Source organism: Eleutherodactylus coqui, chromosome 9 (genome assembly GCF_035609145.1).
Source record: "Eleutherodactylus coqui strain aEleCoq1 chromosome 9, aEleCoq1.hap1, whole genome shotgun sequence".
NCBI lineage: Eukaryota > Metazoa > Chordata > Amphibia > Anura > Eleutherodactylidae > Eleutherodactylus > Eleutherodactylus coqui.
In genome coordinates, this window is record NC_089845.1 from 88,506,557 (window position 1) to 88,527,521 (window position 20,965).

The 20,965-nt window shown below is 42.2% G+C and overlaps 1 protein-coding gene across 5 annotated transcripts in view; it reads left to right on the top strand.

Moving 5' to 3' along the window:
• The window catches only part of ZNF521 (zinc finger protein 521), a 332,314-nt gene that overhangs the window by 122,257 nt on the left and 189,092 nt on the right, over positions 1–20,965 (top strand). For all 5 annotated transcript variants that reach the window (XM_066579656.1, XM_066579658.1, XM_066579655.1 and 2 more), the window contains one exon: positions 6,817–10,169. In XM_066579656.1, the coding sequence (XP_066435753.1) occupies positions 6,817–10,169 (3,353 nt within the window). The remainder of the gene's footprint in view (positions 1–6,816; positions 10,170–20,965) is intronic.

The following is a 20,965-nucleotide window of genomic DNA, read 5'->3' on the forward strand; positions in this document are numbered from 1 at the left end:
TACACACTTACTGAGATCAAATATTTCCAGTAGAATTTTCCACTTCCTTGATGATATAAAAAAAAAAATCACTTGGTTACAGATCATTTATATTCTTTTGAATGAACCTGTACTAGGATGTGGTGAGTGACCGCTCACATGTATACGCGTTTTCCGGCTGTGTTAGAAAACAAAGACCCGTAAGGGCTCATTCACATGGGTGTAAGCATATTTCGGTCCGTGAATACACAGTATGTTCACGGACCAAAAATCATCTACTTCCTGCATATTTGAGCCCTGTTTGCGGTTTTTATGCTTGCATATTTATGCGCAAAAAAAAAAAAAAGAAATACGCAGGAAAGGCCATTCATTCATGTTTCATGTGTATTCACTATATATCAGCACAGTCCTATTCCCTTCAATGGCCTATTTCTGTGCATAATGCACACCAAAATAGGACATGCTGTGTAATTTTTTAATGTGACCAAAAATCGCATGCAGAATAGGTACGTGTGTATAACCCCATTGAAATCCGTAGGTTTTATTCGCGTTGTATTATGCTCGTAGGAATTAGCCCTTTAATGTTTTTTCTGAAATATTAACAGGGTTAACCTCTGCGACGTGGAGAATAGGCCTTCCAAAAAGATTTTTTTTTCTTTTAGTATATTTTATGTAAATATATAACGACTTGACATTACAGGCCCATAGCATGTGGGCTGCTTGCAAGAGCTTATAATCTAAGAGGAAATAGGGGTCATATAAGAGGTAAAACTGCCTGTTCTGTGGCATGGCCTTTTTTCTAAATAAGGTAGTATAAATGAAGCTGCATGAGCCGGTCACCAGCTGGTATCTGTGGAGTGCCGTTGAGTGCATGGACTGTGGGGTAAACAGTTGGGTTCTGTAGAAGAAAAATTAGATTAGGGGATGTGAAAGGCCTTCCTAAAGAAATGTTTTTGGGGCACACTTAAAACTGTAGATATTGGTGATTAACCAGATTGTCTAAACTAGTGAATTCCATAGAACTAGTGCAGCTCAGGGAAAAGCTTTGGAGATGGGAGTAGGAGGTTCAGATTGCTGAGGAGCTTGGTTTAAGATCATTATCAGAACAAAGAGCACAGATAGGGTGGTAGACAGAAGCATAACTTGAAGCTTCTGGGCCCCAATGCAAAACCTGTAACAGGGCCCCCAACTGTAATGCTTTGTTCATAGTACTGGGCTCCCTATATGGAGAAGAGAGGCCTTATGGGCCCCTAAGGCTCCTGGGCCCGGGTGCAACCGCATCCTCTGCATTCCCTATAGTTACGCCCCTGCCCTGGTAGACAAAGATGAGGAAGTAGATATAAGGTGGTAAAACGTTCAAGTGATTCTTGCATATCATTATATATGGTCATTGGCTTCAGACAGCAGTGGAGTATGTTACATTGAAGCCTAGCTATGAAAACCTAAGCTAAGGAACATGCAGTAAAATTCCAACACCTTCCTCTTTTCATATTACTTGTAACAGAGCTGGCATGAACTGGGCAATCATTTATATGGACATCTCCCAGATCCCTGGAAAGGAAATGAAGGAAACAAAGATACGAGTCACGAGATGGGCAGAAGAATTGTGTTCATTTTCAAAGTATTCATGCTGAACTATGCAAGAAATAAAACGTACAATTTTCCGTAAGATGTGCCACGTTGCGTAAATGGTTAACATTGTGATTACAGAAGTGCCTGCTGTCATGTGCCCGGCTAATATAAGTAAATCATGCTTCTGTCTTGTGGAGAGTAGGGTTTTTTGTACCAGTCATAGCAGGATGTTAGCTGAGTATTCTCTCTTCAAGCTTCCTGACAGCAGTTGGTTGCAGCAATGAGTTCTGTTGCTTTGGATTACACATGGAGAAGAGCCCCTTCATATAACGTTTTGTGTAAGAGCATTAATAAATTCCCCCAAATCCTACCATTTCCAACTTGTAATAAAAGAAATTGTTGTAATGGGCATGACTCCAGGAGTGAAGTTTGGTTGTTTTCACAGAGTTAGAAGGCTGCCATCTGGCATTGATAGTGAGATGGTGTTGTCATCAGTTTCTTGATGCAGGAAAGGAATGAATCCTCATCTGTTTCCTGTGGATAAGTAAAGAAGTTAAGATTCTAGTAAAATCTTTCTACCTTAAAGGAACGAAGGCTTCATTTATGTCTATGCAGTTCATACCAGTCCTGGCTTCCATCTGAGGGATATAATATTTCTTTACATCAATGTGACTGGTATGGAGTACCTGGCTAATTCTTTCCAGGTTATGGAAAGCAAAGCCTGTTGATGCCTTTCAAGGTTTTCCCTAAGTAAATGGACTTTAGTTCTGTGATTTACATTCGATGGACTTCTGAAATAGCGTAAACCGAACTGCACCGTTTTTGCAAATCCTCGTTATTTGTCCTTTGTATTCTCTTGAAAACAAGGTAGCCTGTGAGTAGCCAGAAGATCCTTTGGCATCCCTGTAGCATGAAAACCTTGTACATCGTTTTAAAGGAGTATTCTCATCTGAGGCCTTTATGGTATATGCATAAGATATACCATAAATGTTTGATAGATAAAGGTCTCCTATCTGGGCTGCTGGTTTTTGAGAAAATGGGATCCCCTGAACCTTGTTCTGCCAGACAAGGGGCCAGCAATCCAGCTGGTGGTTACATACTTTATGTGCACAGCTCTCCCCATTCAATTCAACCTACAGAAAGCGACACCTCTCTCCATAACTTCCATATACTACAATGGTGGGGGTTGCACATTCTTGGTCACCTTTCCAGTCATAGAAACTTAGAAGGTTGACATTAGAAAAAGACTGAATAGGCAATCTAGTCTACCCTTGTAATACTTACCATAGTGGGAGTTACAAAAACAGTATATCACAGTAAGATTCTTGTCTCTTTCTACTTGAAACTTAATTAAAGGTTTGCTATCATTTCCCCATTTTACCTGCTTAAGGCTTTCAACCATTTTTGGAGCCTGCTTTATTTATTTTCTTTGGAAAAACCCCATTCCCATGCAGTATAATAATTAACCAGCATATACTCCCCTCTCCCCACTCCCTGTTATGTCCCGCAACACTGCTCGGTCCTCCGCTGCGGTGTTTGCCTGCAGCACCTGTATCATTCCATAAACAGACGGGACTGCAAACAATCATGAGGCTCAGCGACTGAGCGTTGAACGTCATTGTCTACAGCAGCATGTGACGTCTTATTAACAGACTGGGGAAACTTGTAAACATGACACCAGTGGAAAGACCCATCATGGGGCACAGCAGGGAGAGGGGAGAGGGGAGAGGGGAGTATATGCAAGTTTAATCATCACATCTGTGTAATATATGTGTAAGATCTTATTATAAAACTATGGAGATCAGTATGGTGTTTATTTCCCCATCTATTCTTATGGGAGAGTTCTTGATTTTGGCACTTTGCTTGAGGAATTTACAACCTTTAACCACAAAGTCATAAGTGAGGCTGAGCACTGGTGTTTGTAGATAAGCTCTGACTCGCTCTTGGTGTTCCAGTTCTTCTCACTATTTTTTATGAGACTCACATAGGAACATTGTCATTCCTTAACAAGAGCCTTTATAACACACTTGCTGCAAAGTCCAAAGCATACGATTCTTATTTCTGTAACGCAAGGTTTTCCTTACACTATAAATAAAGAGCAAGCCCAAACCATGAAAACAACCCAAGATCATTATTCTAACTCCACCAGACTTTATAGTTGTATCCATCAGCTTTATTCATATGATGGTAAAGAGTGACCACTCACTTGATGAGCTGAGTCTTGTGTGCAGATGTCTGGTCTTGGGTACTCCATCCATGACCATCTCATAAATTGGGCTAATATTGCTTCTGGGAAGTTTAGGACTCATTCTGTTATAGCCAAGGATTAACCACTTTTTGAGCGTTACGTGCTTCACTCTACTTTTTGGTCATGTTGGGATTTGTATGGGTGTTCACTCTGCAGCCATAACGTGTTTTTGGGAAATACAGCTGTGAGCTACATTGATATGAAACACTGTGAATAATGCCCAAACAGAATAGGTTGCACTATATAAATAGCCAGCGAAGAGTACATAAATAGGTTATATTGGGATTACAAAAGTTTGCCCAAATCATATGGCACTTGTCGAGTACGTACAGGTCATATCACACTTGTAATTTTGAAACTGTGAGATGTCAGTAACTGTGATAACTAACACACATGGAGTATAAGAAAGGCACCAATCTCCAGGAAAAGGTGACTCATGGGGAAAATTCAAACAATAGCATAAGACATATGGGTTCAAAGGAAGAAATGCTACAGAAAAGACTGAAAACAAGTAGGTTAGCCATTATAATATGGAGGGCAATGTTTTTAATTTTGTTTGTTTAAATGCTTTTCTTTTCTGCATTATGGATTACGTTACTTGGGCAATGATGTTGAATGCTAAATTAAAAGAATAGCTGTTATAGAATGAAAGGGATTTCTAGTCTTATGTTATATAAGTTTAATTTTGATTAGGGAGATTCATTAAAATTAGCACAAAGCAAAACGGTCAGTGTTCACAGCAACGAATAGGCTTCAGTTTTCCAAAAAGCACACAGAAAATAAGTTGGTTTAGTTCCTTTTTGTATTAGCTGAAAACCACTCCTGAACTCACAACAGTTTAGGGCGTTTATGCCACAAATAATTTACCGCCCATCAACAGGTGGATTCGGATAGGCTGTTCTTAAGATCCCGGGAGGGGGGGGGGTCCCAGCGGTGGGACCCCCAACAATCAATAATTTCTCACCTATCCTTTCAGCAAGCGATAATTTCATAGAATATCTCTTGCCTTCTCTAATATCCTGTATTAAAGCGACACTCCTGTCCTGGACAAACAAAAATGGCCGCTTTTCTCACAACGTGATGCTTACTGAGCATTAGTATGCTTCATTAGTCTAATACACTATAAAATGCTTTGATTGGCTAGTGCTGCAATTGTGAGCAGAACTGGTCAGCCAGAGCAGTATGTAGAGTCCTAGACTACTAATGCATACGATTGCACAATGTGCATCAGATAGTTTAAGAAGCAATATGGCCATGTTTGTGTGTCCAGGACTGGAGGGTTGCTTTGAAGCGGATACCAGTCTCAAGGACAGGAAAAAAAATAGTTTATTTTTCAAGATGGTATTATTTACATAATGATTATCTCCTATTAAAGGGAATCTGTCAACTTGAACATGATATTCAAACTGCAGGCTATATGTTATAGAGCAGGAGGAGCTGAGCAGTTTGATATATAGATTTGTGAGAAAAGATTCAGTATAACTTGTATTTTATTAATTTGCATCTCCTCTTTTTCTGAGCTGAGAGGTCCTGTAGGCGGTCCTATCAGTGACAGTCACACACTGATGGGACCGCCCACTGGGCTGCTAAACGGAGAAAGAGCAGGGATTTTAATGAATAAGGTATAAATACTGCATCTTTTTCCACAAACTATATTATCCGTCTGCTCCGCTCCTCCTGCTCTATAACCTGCTGCCTGCAGAATTGACTGCATTTTCAATGTGACAGGTTCCCTTTAAATCTAATCTAATTCTCTTATTTCCTACACCTATATCTGTTAGCATATACACTTCAGTTCCTGTGAACTGACCGTCATCATTTTCAACTGCTGTTAATAAATCCTGAAGCTTTATTCGTAATAGTTTATCAATGTTCCTGTTTCCGGGATTCTGCTTTGTCTGTATCACTTGAAAGCTCCATTCCCACTTTCCTAAGGAAGTTCAACATGTTAATGTTGTTGGAGAAAGGAAGAAATGTTGGGGAACCTCTTGAACTTCAACACAATGCACATTTGTGTGCTCTGAACTTCACTTTTAATGCTGCTCTTCCACGGGATACCATGCTGCTTTTTTTAAAATTTCTTATTAAAACAATATTGCCTGACCGTTGTATTTTTCCCAACTCCGACAGCTTTTCAGCTCTGATGATTCCATAAAGGAGTGAGAACTTGTGGGAAAACCAGAAATTAATATTTGCCTATCGCATACTGTTTGTATATGTTCTTTAGCTGCTCATTGTCTATATGTTCAGTAAAGTAGATACATCCTGTTAAGATGTATTTTTAAGCTCCCAATGCAGATTCTGTAACGGGGCACCCTACCCACAATGTGCCATTTATAATAGTGGTGTCATCTTAAGTGGCAGTGGGACTTTTGGGCCTCAGTGACACCAGGGCTCTGATGCAACTGCTACCTGTTCAACCTCTATTGCTAGAGACTAGAGATGAGCGAGTATACTCGCTAAGGCACATTACTCGAGTGAGTAGTGCCTTAGCCGAGTATCTCCCCGCTCGTCTCTAAAGATTCGGGGGCCGGTGCAGGTGACAGGTGAGTTGCGGGGGGAGAGGGAGAGAGAGATCTCCCCTCCGTTCCTCCTCGCTCTCCCCCGCCGCTCCCCGCCCCCGCCGGCTCCGGAATCTTTAGAGACAAGCTCGAGTAATGTGCCTTAGCGAGTATGCTCACTCATCTCTAGTCTCTAGCAATAGAGGTTGAACAGGTAGCAGTTGCAACAGAGCCCTGGTGTTACTGAGGCCCAAAAGTCCCACTGCCACTTAAGATGACACCACTATTATAGAGACCTATTTGCCCTCCCTTTTATGTCTTTTCCTTTTTCCTACAATGACATTGGCTGTCATCTGTATAATCCGTGACGACTTAATAGGACAAATCCTTTTAATGCTTGAAACCTAAAGTACTACTTTTGATTAATTAACGTTAATGATTAACATTGTTGCCCAATATTCTACCCCTATTTGAATATTAACATATTTCAAATGTTTTCTGTTTTTCATTTTTCAGATGGCGCAGATGTAGAAGATGATCCATCTTGTTCATGGCCAGCCTCATCGCCATCTAGTAAAGACCAGACCTCACCCAGTCACGGAGAAGGTTGCGATTTTGGCGAAGAGGAGGGCATCCCAGGGTTACCCTATCCCTGCCAGTTTTGTGACAAATCCTTCAGTCGCCTCAGCTATTTAAAACACCATGAACAGAGTCACAGCGACAAACTCCCTTTTAAGTGCACATATTGTAGTAGATTGTTTAAGCATAAAAGAAGTAGAGATCGTCATATAAAACTGCATACCGGAGACAAAAAATATCACTGCAGTGAGTGTGATGCAGCATTTTCTAGAAGTGATCATCTTAAAATTCATTTAAAGACTCATACCTCCAACAAGCCATATAAGTGTGCCATCTGTAGAAGAGGGTTCCTTTCTTCAAGCTCACTGCATGGTCATATGCAGGTACATGAAAGAAATAAAGATTGTTCACAGTCTGGTGCAAGAATGGAGGACTGGAAAATGAAAGACACACAGAAATGCAGCCAGTGTGAAGAAGGGTTTGATTTTCCTGAGGATCTCCAGAAACATATAGCTGAATGTCACCCTGAATGTTCTCCAAATGACGACAGAGCAGCTCTCCAATGTATGTATTGCCATGAACTTTTTGTTGAAGAAACCTCTCTTTTGAATCACATGGAGCAAATTCACGGCAACGAGAAGAAAAACTCTTGCAGCATTTGCTCAGAAACTTTCCACAGCATTGAGGAGCTTTATAGCCATATGGATAGTCATCAACACCCAGAATCCTGTAATCCAAGCAACAGTCCCTCTTTAGTTACTGTAGGCTATACGTCCGTATCGAGTACCACCCCTGATTCAAACCTGTCCGTGGACAGCTCTACGATGGTAGATGTTGCTCCACCACTAACTAAAAGTCGTGGAAGGAAAAGGGCTTCTCATCAAGCTGGTGATGTCAATGCACCTTCAAACAAGCAAGCTAAAGTTGCATACAGTTGTATCTACTGCAGCAAACAATTATTTTCTAGCCTTGCTGTCCTTCAGATACATCTTAAAACTATGCATTTAGATAAACCAGAACAAGCTCATATTTGTCAGTACTGCTTAGAAGTATTACCTTCCCTCTACAATCTAAATGAACATCTCAAACAGATACATGAAGCTCAGGATCCAGGATTAATTGTTTCTACTATGCCTGCCATGGTGTATCAATGCAACTTTTGCTCTGAAATATTCAATGACCTTAACATGCTCCAAGAGCACATTAGAAGTTCACATGGGTTTCCAAACCCAGTTGCAAAAGACAGCAATGCATTCTTCTGTCCGCATTGTTACATGGGGTTTCTCACAGACTCTTCATTAGATGAGCACATTCGGCAAGTGCATTGTGACCTCAGCAGTTCACGTTTTGGTTCTCCAGTGTTGGGCACCCCAAAAGATCCAGTGGTTGAAGTATACTCTTGCTCATACTGTACCAATTCACCAATCTTTAATAGTGTTCTAAAATTAAACAAGCATATCAAGGAAAATCACAAGAATATTCCGCTGGCATTAAATTACATCCATAATGGGAAGAAATCTAGGGCTCTGAGTCCCTTATCTCCTGTTACTTTGGATCAATCCTCCTTAAAGATGATGCAGACCATTGGTGGCAATCCTTCAAGACCTGCAGGCGAGTACATCTGCAATCAGTGTGGTGCCAAGTATTCATCCCTCGATGGTTTTCAGACTCACTTAAAAACTCATCTTGATACCGTTCTGCCAAAATTGACATGCCCTCAGTGCAACAAAGATTTTCCAAACCAAGAATCTCTTTTAAAGCATGTTACTATTCACTTTATGATCACATCTACATATTATATTTGTGAAAGTTGTGACAAACAGTTTACGTCAGTGGATGATTTGCAGAAGCACTTGCTAGACATGCATACATTTGTTTTCTTCCGTTGTACACTATGCCAGGAAGTGTTTGACTCCAAAGTCTCCATTCAGCTTCACTTGGCCGTGAAACATAGCAATGAAAAGAAAGTATATCGTTGCACTTCCTGTAACTGGGACTTCCGCACAGAAACCGACTTACAGCTTCATGTAAAGCACAACCACCTGGAGAACCAGGGAAAAATCCACAAGTGCATTTTCTGTGGCGAGTCCTTCGGCACAGAGGTCGAGCTACAGTGTCATATTACGACCCACAGCAAAAAATATAATTGCAGATTTTGCAGCAAAGCTTTTCATGCCATCATTCTATTGGAAAAACACTTGAGGGAAAAACATTGTGTGTTTGAAGCCAAACAACAAAATTGTGGAACCAATGGAGCTGCGGAACAAGTTCAGAAAGAAGAAGTGGAACTTCAGACCTTGTTAACAAACAATCAAGAGTCTCATAATAGTCATGATGGCAGTGAAGAAGATATCGATACCTCTGAACCAATGTACGGCTGTGATATATGCGGTGCTGCCTACACCATGGATTCTCTTTTGCAGAATCACCAACTCCGAGATCACAATATCCGACCTGGTGAAAGTGCAATCGTCAAGAAAAAAGCTGAGTTAATTAAGGGAAATTATAAGTGCAATGTCTGTTCCCGTACCTTTTTTTCTGAGAGTGGTCTGAGAGAGCACATGCAGACACATCTTGGTCCAGTCAAGCATTACATGTGCCCGATATGTGGAGAACGTTTCCCATCTTTGTTAACTCTTACAGAACACAAAGTCACACACAGTAAGAGTCTAGACACTGGGAACTGTAGAATTTGCAAGCTTCCTCTACACAGTGAGGAGGATTTCTTAGAACATTGTCAAATGCATCCAGATCTGAGAAATTCATTGACTGGGTTTCGTTGCGTGGTTTGCATGCAGACGGTGACGTCCACTCTGGAGCTCAAGATTCATGGCACATTTCATATGCAGAAAACTGGAAACGGATCTGCAATTCAGGCCACTGTTCGTGCACCACCCTTACAGAAATTGTTCAAGTGTGCTTCTTGCCTAAAAGAGTTTCGCTCTAAACAGGACTTGGTGAAGCTTGATATCAATGGTCTGCCCTATGGTCTTTGTGCTATCTGTGTTAACCTTAGTAAAAGTGCCAGTCCAACTGCCAATGCAATTTTAAGCACGAATAGGCCCTCTCTAAGTCAGACTGACAATGTACCCTGTGTAGATAGTAAGAATAAGGGCTCTATAATGAAGACCCGATGCTCTAGTTGCAATGTAAAATTTGAATCCGAAATTGAACTCCAAAATCACATTCAGACAGTCCACAGAGAGCTTGGATCTGAAAATAGTACGACTCAGCTGAAAACGCCACAAGTGTCACCGATGCCCCGCATCAGTCCTTCTCAATCTGAAGAGGTAACTATTTTGCCACGAAGTATAGAACCACATTTTCTTTCCTAACTCATTTCAATCCTCATATTATTATAGCAGCTGTTTTGGGGTAAATGGGGCACATGCTGACACAATTTAAATGTAAAAGTGAAAAATGGACAATTTTTTTTTTATTCCACTTTGGATTTTCCACCAAAATGGAAAAAAAAATCAAACTTTGTGCAATGGAAAAGTAGAGTAGTTACCGGTGGCAACAAGTTGTACTTCAGCCTCGAAGTATGTTGGAAAAAGCAGCAGACCGACTGGATGTTGTAAGCAACTCCCTCTACTTTTTCATTGTGCTAGTTTTGATAAATCTTCCCCATTAGTTGCTGATTTTTTTTATTCTAACAAGCTGATCTAAACAGACGGAGAATATACAAGCATAAGTAGTTATTACACTGAAGTAAAAGATGGCTGCTTGTATATGTCATGAGCAGTTACATCTTATATCCTTTTATTTTACAATGGTTTATGTCAGCCAGGTAATTCTTTAAGTACATTGAAGAATATCTAAAAGGATATTGAGGGCTTCTATGAGGCTTTTTTTTACAATGGTAGGGAAACTGGGGAACTTTTGTGCTATTTTGTTTTGGGGGGGGGGGACTTTCTGTGATGTTGTTATACCACAGCTTGCTTTGAACCATGAAAAGAAATATGACGTTCACTTAAATTACATGTCTACCTACTGCAATACCGTAGAGAAGGTAAACTGTATCAGAAATGCCCTTTGTGAACCTGGCATTACTGGGGTAAGGTTTCCCATGTCTCATGCATGTTACTATGAGATGAACATTGTGGTTTTTTTTTTACTTGAGGGATATCTGGATGGAGATTTGGTCTGCTACATGAAATACAAGGCGAGTTAAAAAGAATGGTGCTAAAGTAAGCTGCTTTATTAATGCATGAGTTGACATACAACATTCAGAATAACATGAAAATAATCAAAGAACTCCAAGTTTTTAGTGCACCTTACAGATCTTCACCATGGGTGCCATTGGTGACACTAGATGACCTAAAACAACGCATCTCCGCTGCAGTGGAATCGATAACAAAGGATATGCTGGGACAGATCTGGGCAGAACTGGACCACCAATTTCACATCTGCCGTGTCACCTATGACGGCTACATTGAACATCTGTAAGGTGCATTAAAAACGTAAAGAGATCTTTCTTTGTCATTCTGGCTGTTTTATACTAATTTATGAATGAATACACCGTCTTCACTTTTGCACCATTCTTTTTGAATCCCCATGTATAAACCCACTGCAGTAAATTAGATGAAAGATACATTACAATAGTTTGCATTTAAAACCAGATTGACTTTCCTCCAGGTTATTCTTGTAAAAGGCAAGTCTATTCCACCTGCTTTGAAAAAGGTTACAAACCCTACAGTGGTGGCCATGCATAGTTTGCTTCACGGGACCTTCCTTTTGATGAGGCGTGACCTGAAGAGTATAAAGGGCTTAAATTATTATTTAGTAATTTTCAGCACCACATAAAATGAAGAGTCTGAATAGAAGCAGATTGGAAGCAGCATTGTGCCTAGGGAGCCTCTGCATCACTATGCTTGCTTAGAGGAGAGCGTAAAAATCACCACTTACAAGTACTACCGCTATAAATATTACATATAGCATATTGCAATAGTCAGTGCAACAAGATGAAATTCACACAGATACACAGATCATTTTTTTTGACAACTTAATCTTGTGGAGAGCACTATGGATTCTATTGCAATAAAAAAATTGTAACATCCACATTTGACATTTAAAGGGACACATAGTCATCACTTTCCTAGTTTAATTTTACCACAACATAGTAAAGGTCACATCCTCTGTGAAATATGGGAATTTCATTGAAGTTCATTTTTTTCCAATGGCATATCAGCAGATTATAAAAATAATATCAGTGGTGTTTTCATAGCTGTTTTTCTTCTTAGTCCTCTGTCATTGTAGGTCAGTCTGGCTGTGCCTCTAGTGACTGCACCCCCGATGTCAAACCTTGACTCGCCACATCCCACACGCTAAAGGAGTCCTTTACGAGCCACGTAGTAAAGTCTGGGTTATTTTAATTAAACCCTTGAAGATACATACTACATTTCTACCATATACATTTTTTTTGTTTGAATTTGATCTGGGCCCTCACCTTAGAAATCTCCTTCTTGGGGATTACATCTTATTGAAAATTCAGGAAAGCCGATATTTCCCTGTAGATGGTGCAGTATCAAGTGTTGATAGTGCTCAACATTCTGAGTAATTGAGGGGAGGAGAGAAGTGGTTGACTAAATTGATGATTTCTGGATTGCCGTTAACCAGTCAGCATTGCAGCCCTATGCATCTATAGATCTCTGTGCAGTCACTAGGGTTTATTAATGAGCCCAAAGGAGAACGAGAGAGATTGCTTATATCAGATTAAATGTAACTGCTTCAGGCTGCAAGTGTAATAAGTGTAAGATAACATACTTACTGTAAGCCAGGAAAATAACTGATGCAGCTTGATATAAGGGTTCGTTCACATCAGCATTTGGCTTATGGATTCTGCATTTCCATTATAGGAGCTGTAAAATTGGGGGGGGGGGGGGAGGTTGTTTTAAATTCTATTGATTTCACTGGGATTTTCTAAGATTCAGTTATGCTCAGTTCCATTTCATTTCCATTCTTTTAACTCTTTCCAATCCACTGCCTGACCTCTGAAGACATTATGATTTAAGGCTGTACTGCTCTAATGTTGTAAGACGTCCATCGGGGTTCTCTTACTGTATATTGCCAGCCTCTCTGCTGTCGGAGCCTATCCAACGTGTCACTTCATGCAGTACTGGCTTTAGCCAGCATATAGCGCCGTTGCATAACAGCAGAAAAAGATTAAGCCCCCTAGGAAAACTAGGATAGAAATTGGATTGGAAAGGGTTAAACACAAATAATAGCACAGACTGCTGCACTATAGTTTACGCAAAAAAGATGCAAAGCGAATGGAAAAGAGGCTACTTTTTTTTTTTACATTATAGTCAATGGGTCACTAAATCAAATGAAAGGGGTTCTTTTTGGTTCAACTGTTGTCCATTTAACGCATGCATTTTTAAATGAGCATGCGCAGGTGGGAAGAATGACAAAAGAACGCAAGACGGATCCGTTATAACAGATGTCAACAGAACGAAACAGAAATAAACTGATAGAAATGGTCCTTTTTATTGTGTGACAGGTCTGTTTACCAGATCCATAGGATTTAGTCTTAGATCTGTTTTGCTATCCGTTTCATTTTAAAAAAAAAGATCCGTTAAAAACGAGTCCTTGACTAGATTTTGACTTCACTTAAAGGAGATGTCCCGAGGCAGCAAGTGGGTCTATACACTTCTGTATGGCCATAATAATGCACTTTGTAATGTACATTGTGCATTAATTATGAGCCATACAGAAGTTATAAAAAGTTTTATACTTACCTGCTCCGTTGCTAGCGTCCTCGTCTCCATGGAGCCGACTAATTTTTGGCCTCCGATGGCCAAATTAGCCGCGCTTGCGCAGTCCGGGTCTTCAGCTTTCTTCTATGGAGCCGCTCGTGCCAGAGAGCGGCTCCGTGTAGCTCCGCCCCGTCACGTGCCGATTCCAGCCAATCAGGAGGCTGGAATCGGCAGTGGACCGCACAGAAGAGCTGCGGTCCACGAAGGTAGAAGATCCCGGCGGCCATCTTCAGCGGTAAGTATTGAAGTCACCGGACCGCCGGGATTCAGGTAAGCGCTGTGCGGGTGGTTTTTTTAACCCCTGCATCGGGGTTGTCTCGCGCCGAACGGGGGGGGGGGGTTAAAAAAAAAAAAAACCGTTTCGGCGCGGGACATCTCCTTTAATGTGGTACACTAGATGTATCCTTCCTTACTTTTTTACCTTTTTTGAGATATCCCAGAATAATTTATGTAAGATAACTAGCTTTGGTAAGGAAGATCTTGCATTACAACTAGTGTTGCTCGTCTTGATTGGTCAGGTGGAAGAATCGTCCTGATTTTCACCAAATCAGATTAAATCCACCTTGATTTATGGTGAATATCGCTGAAGAATAAGATTTCCCAAAATGCCTGCTACAGAGGTCAGAGTGCAGCCAATCAACAGCCCGGTCACCATGATAATGTCACCTTATGTGCCCACCATCTTGCATATGGACAGTAGTCTAATTGAATGCCCGCATCCCATAATCTAGCCATATATAACATAGACACAGTTTAACCAGTGGCATTTTGCAGATGGGCACAGAGCAGAGAAGCTACATCACGTTTTTAGTCTATATAAAACCTGGCCTGTTTTTGGGGAGATATATAGCTGCTGGAGTAAAATTGTGCATACCGGCAGAGAGGTTAAACGGGGTATTATTGGAGGGACCAGAGAAAGAAAGTGCATCGCATTTTTATGCCTATACAAAGAATGGCCTGTACATTGAGAGATTGTATTTCTGCTGCAGTCACCATACATAGCAGCAAAGCAGACAGACAAACTATGCTTTGGCTGAGGAATATCGCAGTTCTGTGTAGCCTCGGATGTTGTTCAAAGTCGCAAGTCCAGCTGCTACAAATTATTTGTATGCCCTACACAGCTAGTAGTGTGATGAGGTGAAGTAAATTACACTGTGCAAAACATGGACAGTTCACAATTCGGGCCACTGCAAATTACAGGCCTTACACAGCTGCCTGTAGTTTAGCTGAAAAGTTACATAAAACTACACTGAAAAGTTAACCAAAAAAACTACAGAAAAAATAAATAAAAGGGAAACCTGAAGAAAGCTAGGGGTGGGGGACATGTTGGTGTTGATAGTGGTGGTGGTAGAGGACTGGCCAAGTTGGCACTTCAAATGGCCCATGTTCTGCTGGAGGGCAGGCAAGCCCACTGCCATCCCTTAGAGGTGGTTCTGCCCATGTTTTACATCTGTAGCACGCAGAACAGGCTGTACAGTAGAAATTGAGGTGTCAACTTCTGGTGCTCACTGTAGAGTCCACTCAGAAGGAGGAGGATGACTAAGAAGAAGTGGAAGAAAATGAGGTACTTGATCTAACATGGAGAGGCAGAGCAAGTCATCGTAGTAGCTCACAGAAAGGGCGCAGGGGGGATGTTGCAGGGCAGCACCCTGACAAGACATGGAGTAGGTGCCACAGTAAAACAAGAGGGCTGAACTGACACTATCAGCTGTTAGTAGCCACAGCAGGTCTACAGCTAGGACATGTGCAGTCGGGGCATTCTTTGAAAGTGTCGTTCATGGCAGAACAGTGGTCATCTGTAAGATCTATATTGGCACTTAAAATGCAGCAAGAACATAGGAGCGCAGCGATACGACTAAAAGCTGTTGACTGCTCTCCAGGCCCAGGATGACACATGGCTGACCCCGAAAAATCTAAAACCAGGCAAGGTCATGTGTGAAAATAAAGCCAACCTGCTGCAGCCCTTTGCCTCATAAATCTCGCACACATACCTTGCCTGTCCGATGTGATGAACCTTGTATTGCAGCTCTTTCTACGCAATTACCCAGGTTTACATCCACTGCTGGAAAAGGCCAGTGTTCGCACACAGCCAGCTCTCATCTGGCGGAGGAGTAGTGACAGTTTGGGCTACCACCTAACCACCTCATCAGTGACATGCCTGCGTGGTGGAATTCCATGTTGCATATGTTGCAAAGGCTAAGCCAGTAGTGGAGCATCACATGGTGTATGCTGTAAGAAAGCGCTGTATGGAGGTCAATCATTTGATGCTTGTGAAGTGGCTGTAGTTCAATGCTGTTTGTGCCGTATCATCTTGCTTTGAGGAAGCAGCCAAAACGGTCAGTCGTGATGATGCTCTGATCAGTATGACCATCCATATTGTCTGCCTGCTAGAACAGACGCTACAGGGCCTCAAAAACCAATGATGTGTTGTTGTCACGGGAGGAAGAAAGGATACCAATCTTCCAACTGTCTGGCCAGTCCACCATTACTCAATAACGCAGGAAGGATGGCTTTGGGCAAGAAAAGGTGGCATTTTCTCAAATATGTTACTCCAACCATGGGAAATGTATAGACAAGTGTAGGAGGAGGGGAAGAAAAGGAGGTGGATTGTATACGTGCAGTGTCAGAAGAGGGGGCTATGCAACATTCCTTCCATTCATCACTAATCCCAGCTATTCTCCATGGATGGCAAGTCCAGTCAGAGGACACTCTTAGACCTGACCCTGAGAAATATAGGCCATCACCCTTATGGTATTTGAGACATATGAGTGCTGTTCTCCTGCAGTGCCTGCCGAAAGACTGTTGCATAGCCCACATCAGAATATCAGATGTGTGGCACAGAGTGTTAAGGCAGCAGAGTCTCGCGCAGAGTGTTAAGGCAGCAGAAATGTAGTCCTAAGCTCTCATTCATGACCTGAAAGTTGTGTGGTTCAGGTAGCTGACTCAAGGTTGACTCAGCCTGCCATCCTTTCGAGGCCGGTAAAATGATTACCCAACTTGCTGGGGGAGAAAAAGATGACTGGGGAAGACAATGGCAAACCACCCCGCAAAAACAGTCTGCCAAGAAATTGTCATGATGTGCTGTCACTCTAGGAGTCAGTCATGACTCGGTGCTTGCACCAGGGGACTTTAGCTTACTGCGTGGTCACCCTCCTTGATACCCACTACAATGCCAAAACTACAAATCTCATTGAGAGGGACCTTAAAGTGACTGAGCATAGAATTCTATCAAAGACCACACTGTACCCTCAATGTGCTATTTCTGGTGGTGGTGCTGTAGCTACCCTCATCCAGCTTCCGCCATGTTTCCTACATTCCCCCAACAACAAATCTCAATATGGAAATACAGAGCTACAGCTCATGCTTCTACTAGAAGCACACTCTGTCCTCAAGGTGCTGTTGCTGCTGGTGGGGAGGGGGGGGACTGACTCTCCCTCTCCTGCTTCCGCCATGTTTCCTTCTCCTCCTCATTTCCTCAAAACAAAAATTAAGTAACACACAAGAAATAACTGGGGAAGGCCCATTCTTGAATGTTCTGTTCACCTGGTAGAATTTGTCCTTTTTTTATGACATTGCTTTTAAAACAGTGGGCTTTTTGTTTTCAGTGACACCCTATGCTGCGAGTGATCCTCACACCACTGTACACGATTTTTACAAACTTATGGGAGCAGTGTTGCTGGAAAATGCCTCTTGGAAGCCCTGCCATTAGAGGCAACACATGTGGCTGTGGGATGTCCTGAACATATCGCTGAGCTGTTATTATCCCTTGTACCTCTACTAGGGGTGACCAATTGTCGTATCTAGTAGCTTCCAGACCAAGACACCAGCAGTGAGGGCAGTGTGCTGCTCCACAGCCAAGGCAGGATTGAGGCGCTCATCCCTTGGTCTCCAGACACGAGCACGACTGTCATCAGTGCCCAAACCAAACCTGGATTTGTCACTGAGGACACCCTGGTTCTACTCCATAACAGTTCAGTTTCATCACCTGCAATACCACTGCAAATGGAGGTGAGTGGGTGGATTTCAAAGGCAGTACATGTAATGGGTGCCGTGAGACCAAATGCCCAACAGCCAAGAAATAGTTCTGACAGACACAGAGGCCTGTAACTATGGTACCACCTGTCTCTGGATAGCAGACAATGAATCATTGATCAGACAATTCTCTCTGCTGGTGGTGGACCTGTGAGAGCATTCACAGAGTCCGGACACCTTATGTGTGTGCCCTCAAGCACTAACTGGTTCCAGCATCTTCTAACAGTCTGGTCAGAACCACAATACTACACTTGATGCAGTCTGGTCAAAGCCATACACACAGAGCATATGACGTGTCATTGCACATTTTCAGCTCATGTTCATATTAATGATCATATAGAAGAAGGGTACAAGGATTAATAGGAATGTGAACTTTATCAATATACTAGATTACAATTTGTACCGAAAGGGTGAATAAGAGCCAGCATCCAGTACATCGGTTTCCTACTGGGACCTTTTGTATGTGATTCCCATTGTATTCTCTTCTCAAATTTTATAATCAGTGAGCTGTAAGAATATTCAATGGGTGTTGCAATATGCATTTTTCAGGCCTTTAAAGTATGCTCATTATTATAAGATTATTTTTAAATTAATCTTTAATGTATGTGAATATATGAAATTTTGAAATGTATCGTATTGGAAGAAAGGAAGAGTATGCAGAGTACATAGTGTGGAGACTTAAAAGGCCAAGCATGCTCCTCTGGGAGATTTATGCAAATGGAAAGATTTAACAATGCCTCTACAGCACCACCTATTGGAAGGCAGCATTTCTGCACCTTAGTGACAGACCTCTTAACAAGCCTTGTAACAATGACATGGGTCAAGCTTTGGCTTATATTTACAACCATACGCCTGTCACATAGCCAAGCTAGCAGCCTACTACACACTGATGAGGGGCAAAAGCCCTAAAACAGTCTGTCTATGCATTCTCTTTTTTCTTTCTAGAGAAGAATCTTATCTTATTTACCCAGTCATTGTTGCAAGGCTTGCTAAAAAGTCTGACATTGACTTGCAGGAATGCTGCCTTCCAATAGCGGGTGCTGCAGAGGTATTGTTCTATCTTCCTATATTTGTTAGAGAAACGTAACATCTCCCCATTTTCCAGGAGCATGGCTGTAGGCTATAAGTTGAGAAAAATGTGGAGAAAAAAATCTATTTTGTGTAAAACGGTACATAGAAGACCGATACGGCGAGAGGAGATCACAGCTGCAGGGACCTAGTCTTTTACTGAAATTGCAAGAAGGCAGGAGTAGAAGAAGAAACAAGAGGAAGACATCTGATTGGCTCAGAGCACACAGCACAGTTCTTACATTACACAAGGAAGACATCATCCCCTCAACGAGAATGGAAAGAGAAAATGTACCTGTATCAGGGGCGTAACTATAGAGGATGCAGGGGATGCGGTTGCACCCGGGCCCAGGAGCCTTGGGGGGCCCATAAGGCCTCTCTCCTCCATATAAGGAGCCCAGTACTATGTATAAAGCATTATAGTTGGGAGCCCCGTTCCAGGTTTTGCATTGGGGCCCAGGAGCTTCAAGTTACGCCTCTGACCTGTATATAGACTTGTAAAGAGAAGAAAAAGAGCCAAAATATGCAGGTTAGACTAAATATTCTTTACAGTATTACATCTTAAAATATATCCACAATTGCCTATGGAATTATGGCATTTTCCCCCTCTCTTTCAACAATAGGCAGACTTCATTCTAAACTCACTCCAAAGTAAAGCCATGTATTGGTTAGGAGTAGAGATGAGCGAACGCGTTCGTCCGAGCTTGATATTCGTGCGAATATTAGGGTGTTCGGGATGTTCGTTATTCGTGACGAACACCATGCGGTGTTCTGGTTACTTTCACTTCCTTCCCTGAGACGTTAGCGCGCTTTTCTGGCCAATTGAAAGACAGGGAAGGCATTACAACTTCCCCCTGCAACGTTTAAGCCCTATACCACCCCCCTGCTGTGAGTGGCTGGCGAGATCAGGTGTTCGCCTAATATAAAAGTCGGCCCCTCCCGCGGCTCGCCTCAGATGCGGTGTGAGTTAGATGAGGGACAGTGCTGTTTATACCGGAGCTGCTGTAGGGAAAGAATTGGTAGTTAGTGTAGGCTTCAAGACCCCCCAAAGGTCCTTATTAGGGCCACTGATAGCTGTGTGTTGGCTGCTGTTAGCAGTGGGATTTTTTTTTCTTTCTCAAAATCGCCTCTGCAGACCGTTGCACCTGGCATTAGGGACAGAAGTGCTGCATAGGCAGGGAGAGTGTTAGGAGTGAGTGTAGCCTTCAAGAACCTCAACGGTCCTTTCTAGGGCCATATTTATCCGTGTGCAGTACTGTCCAGGCTGCTGTTGGCTGTGCTGCATTTTTTTTGGGCTTCTCAAAATCGCCTCTGCAGAGCATTGCACCCTCCATTGATACTGCAGGGAAAGAATTGTATAGGCAGGGCCACAACACAGTTATTATTCATAGAATATACGCAGTGCTGCCTGTTGGTGGGAAAAAACTGAAAAGAAATCTATTTGTCCAGCCTGTGTCCGTCCTTACGCCTGTGTAGACGTGTGAGCTGCGTGAAAAACATTGCTAAATCATACGCAGCCAGCTACGCTTTACTGCTGGGTTCGCCATTTGCTTTCCTTAATTGGGGAAAAAAATACCTGCTCTCCAAGAGTTATAATAACTCTGCTACCCTCACGTTCTGTGACACATAAGCAGGGACACAGCGCAGTTATTAAACTTCGCAGGTTCATTGAATATACGCAGTGCTGCCTGTTGGTGGGAAAAAACTGAAAACAAATCTATTTGTCCAGCCTGTGTCCGTCCTTACGCCTGTGTAGACGTGTGAGCTGCGTGAAAAACATTGCTAAATCATACGCAGCCAGCTACGCTTTACTGCTGGGTTCGCCATTTGCTTTCCTTAATTGGGAAAAAAAATACCTGCTCTCCAAGAGTTATAATAACTCTGCTACCCTCACGTTCTGTGACACATAAGCAGGGACACAGCGCAGTTATTAAACTTCGCAGGTTCATTGAATATACGCAGTGCTGCCTGTTGGTGGGAAAAAACTGAAAAGAAATCTATTTGTCCAGCCTGTGTCCGTCCTTACGCCTGTGTAGACGTGTGAGCTGCGTGAAAAACATTGCTAAATCATACGCAGCCAGCTACGCTTTACTGCTGGGTTCGCCATTTGCTTTCCTTAATTGGGGAAAAAAATACCTGCTCTCCAAGAGTTATAATAACTCTGCTACCCTCACGTTCTGTGACACATAAGCAGGGACACAGCGCAGTTATTAAACTTCGCAGGTTCA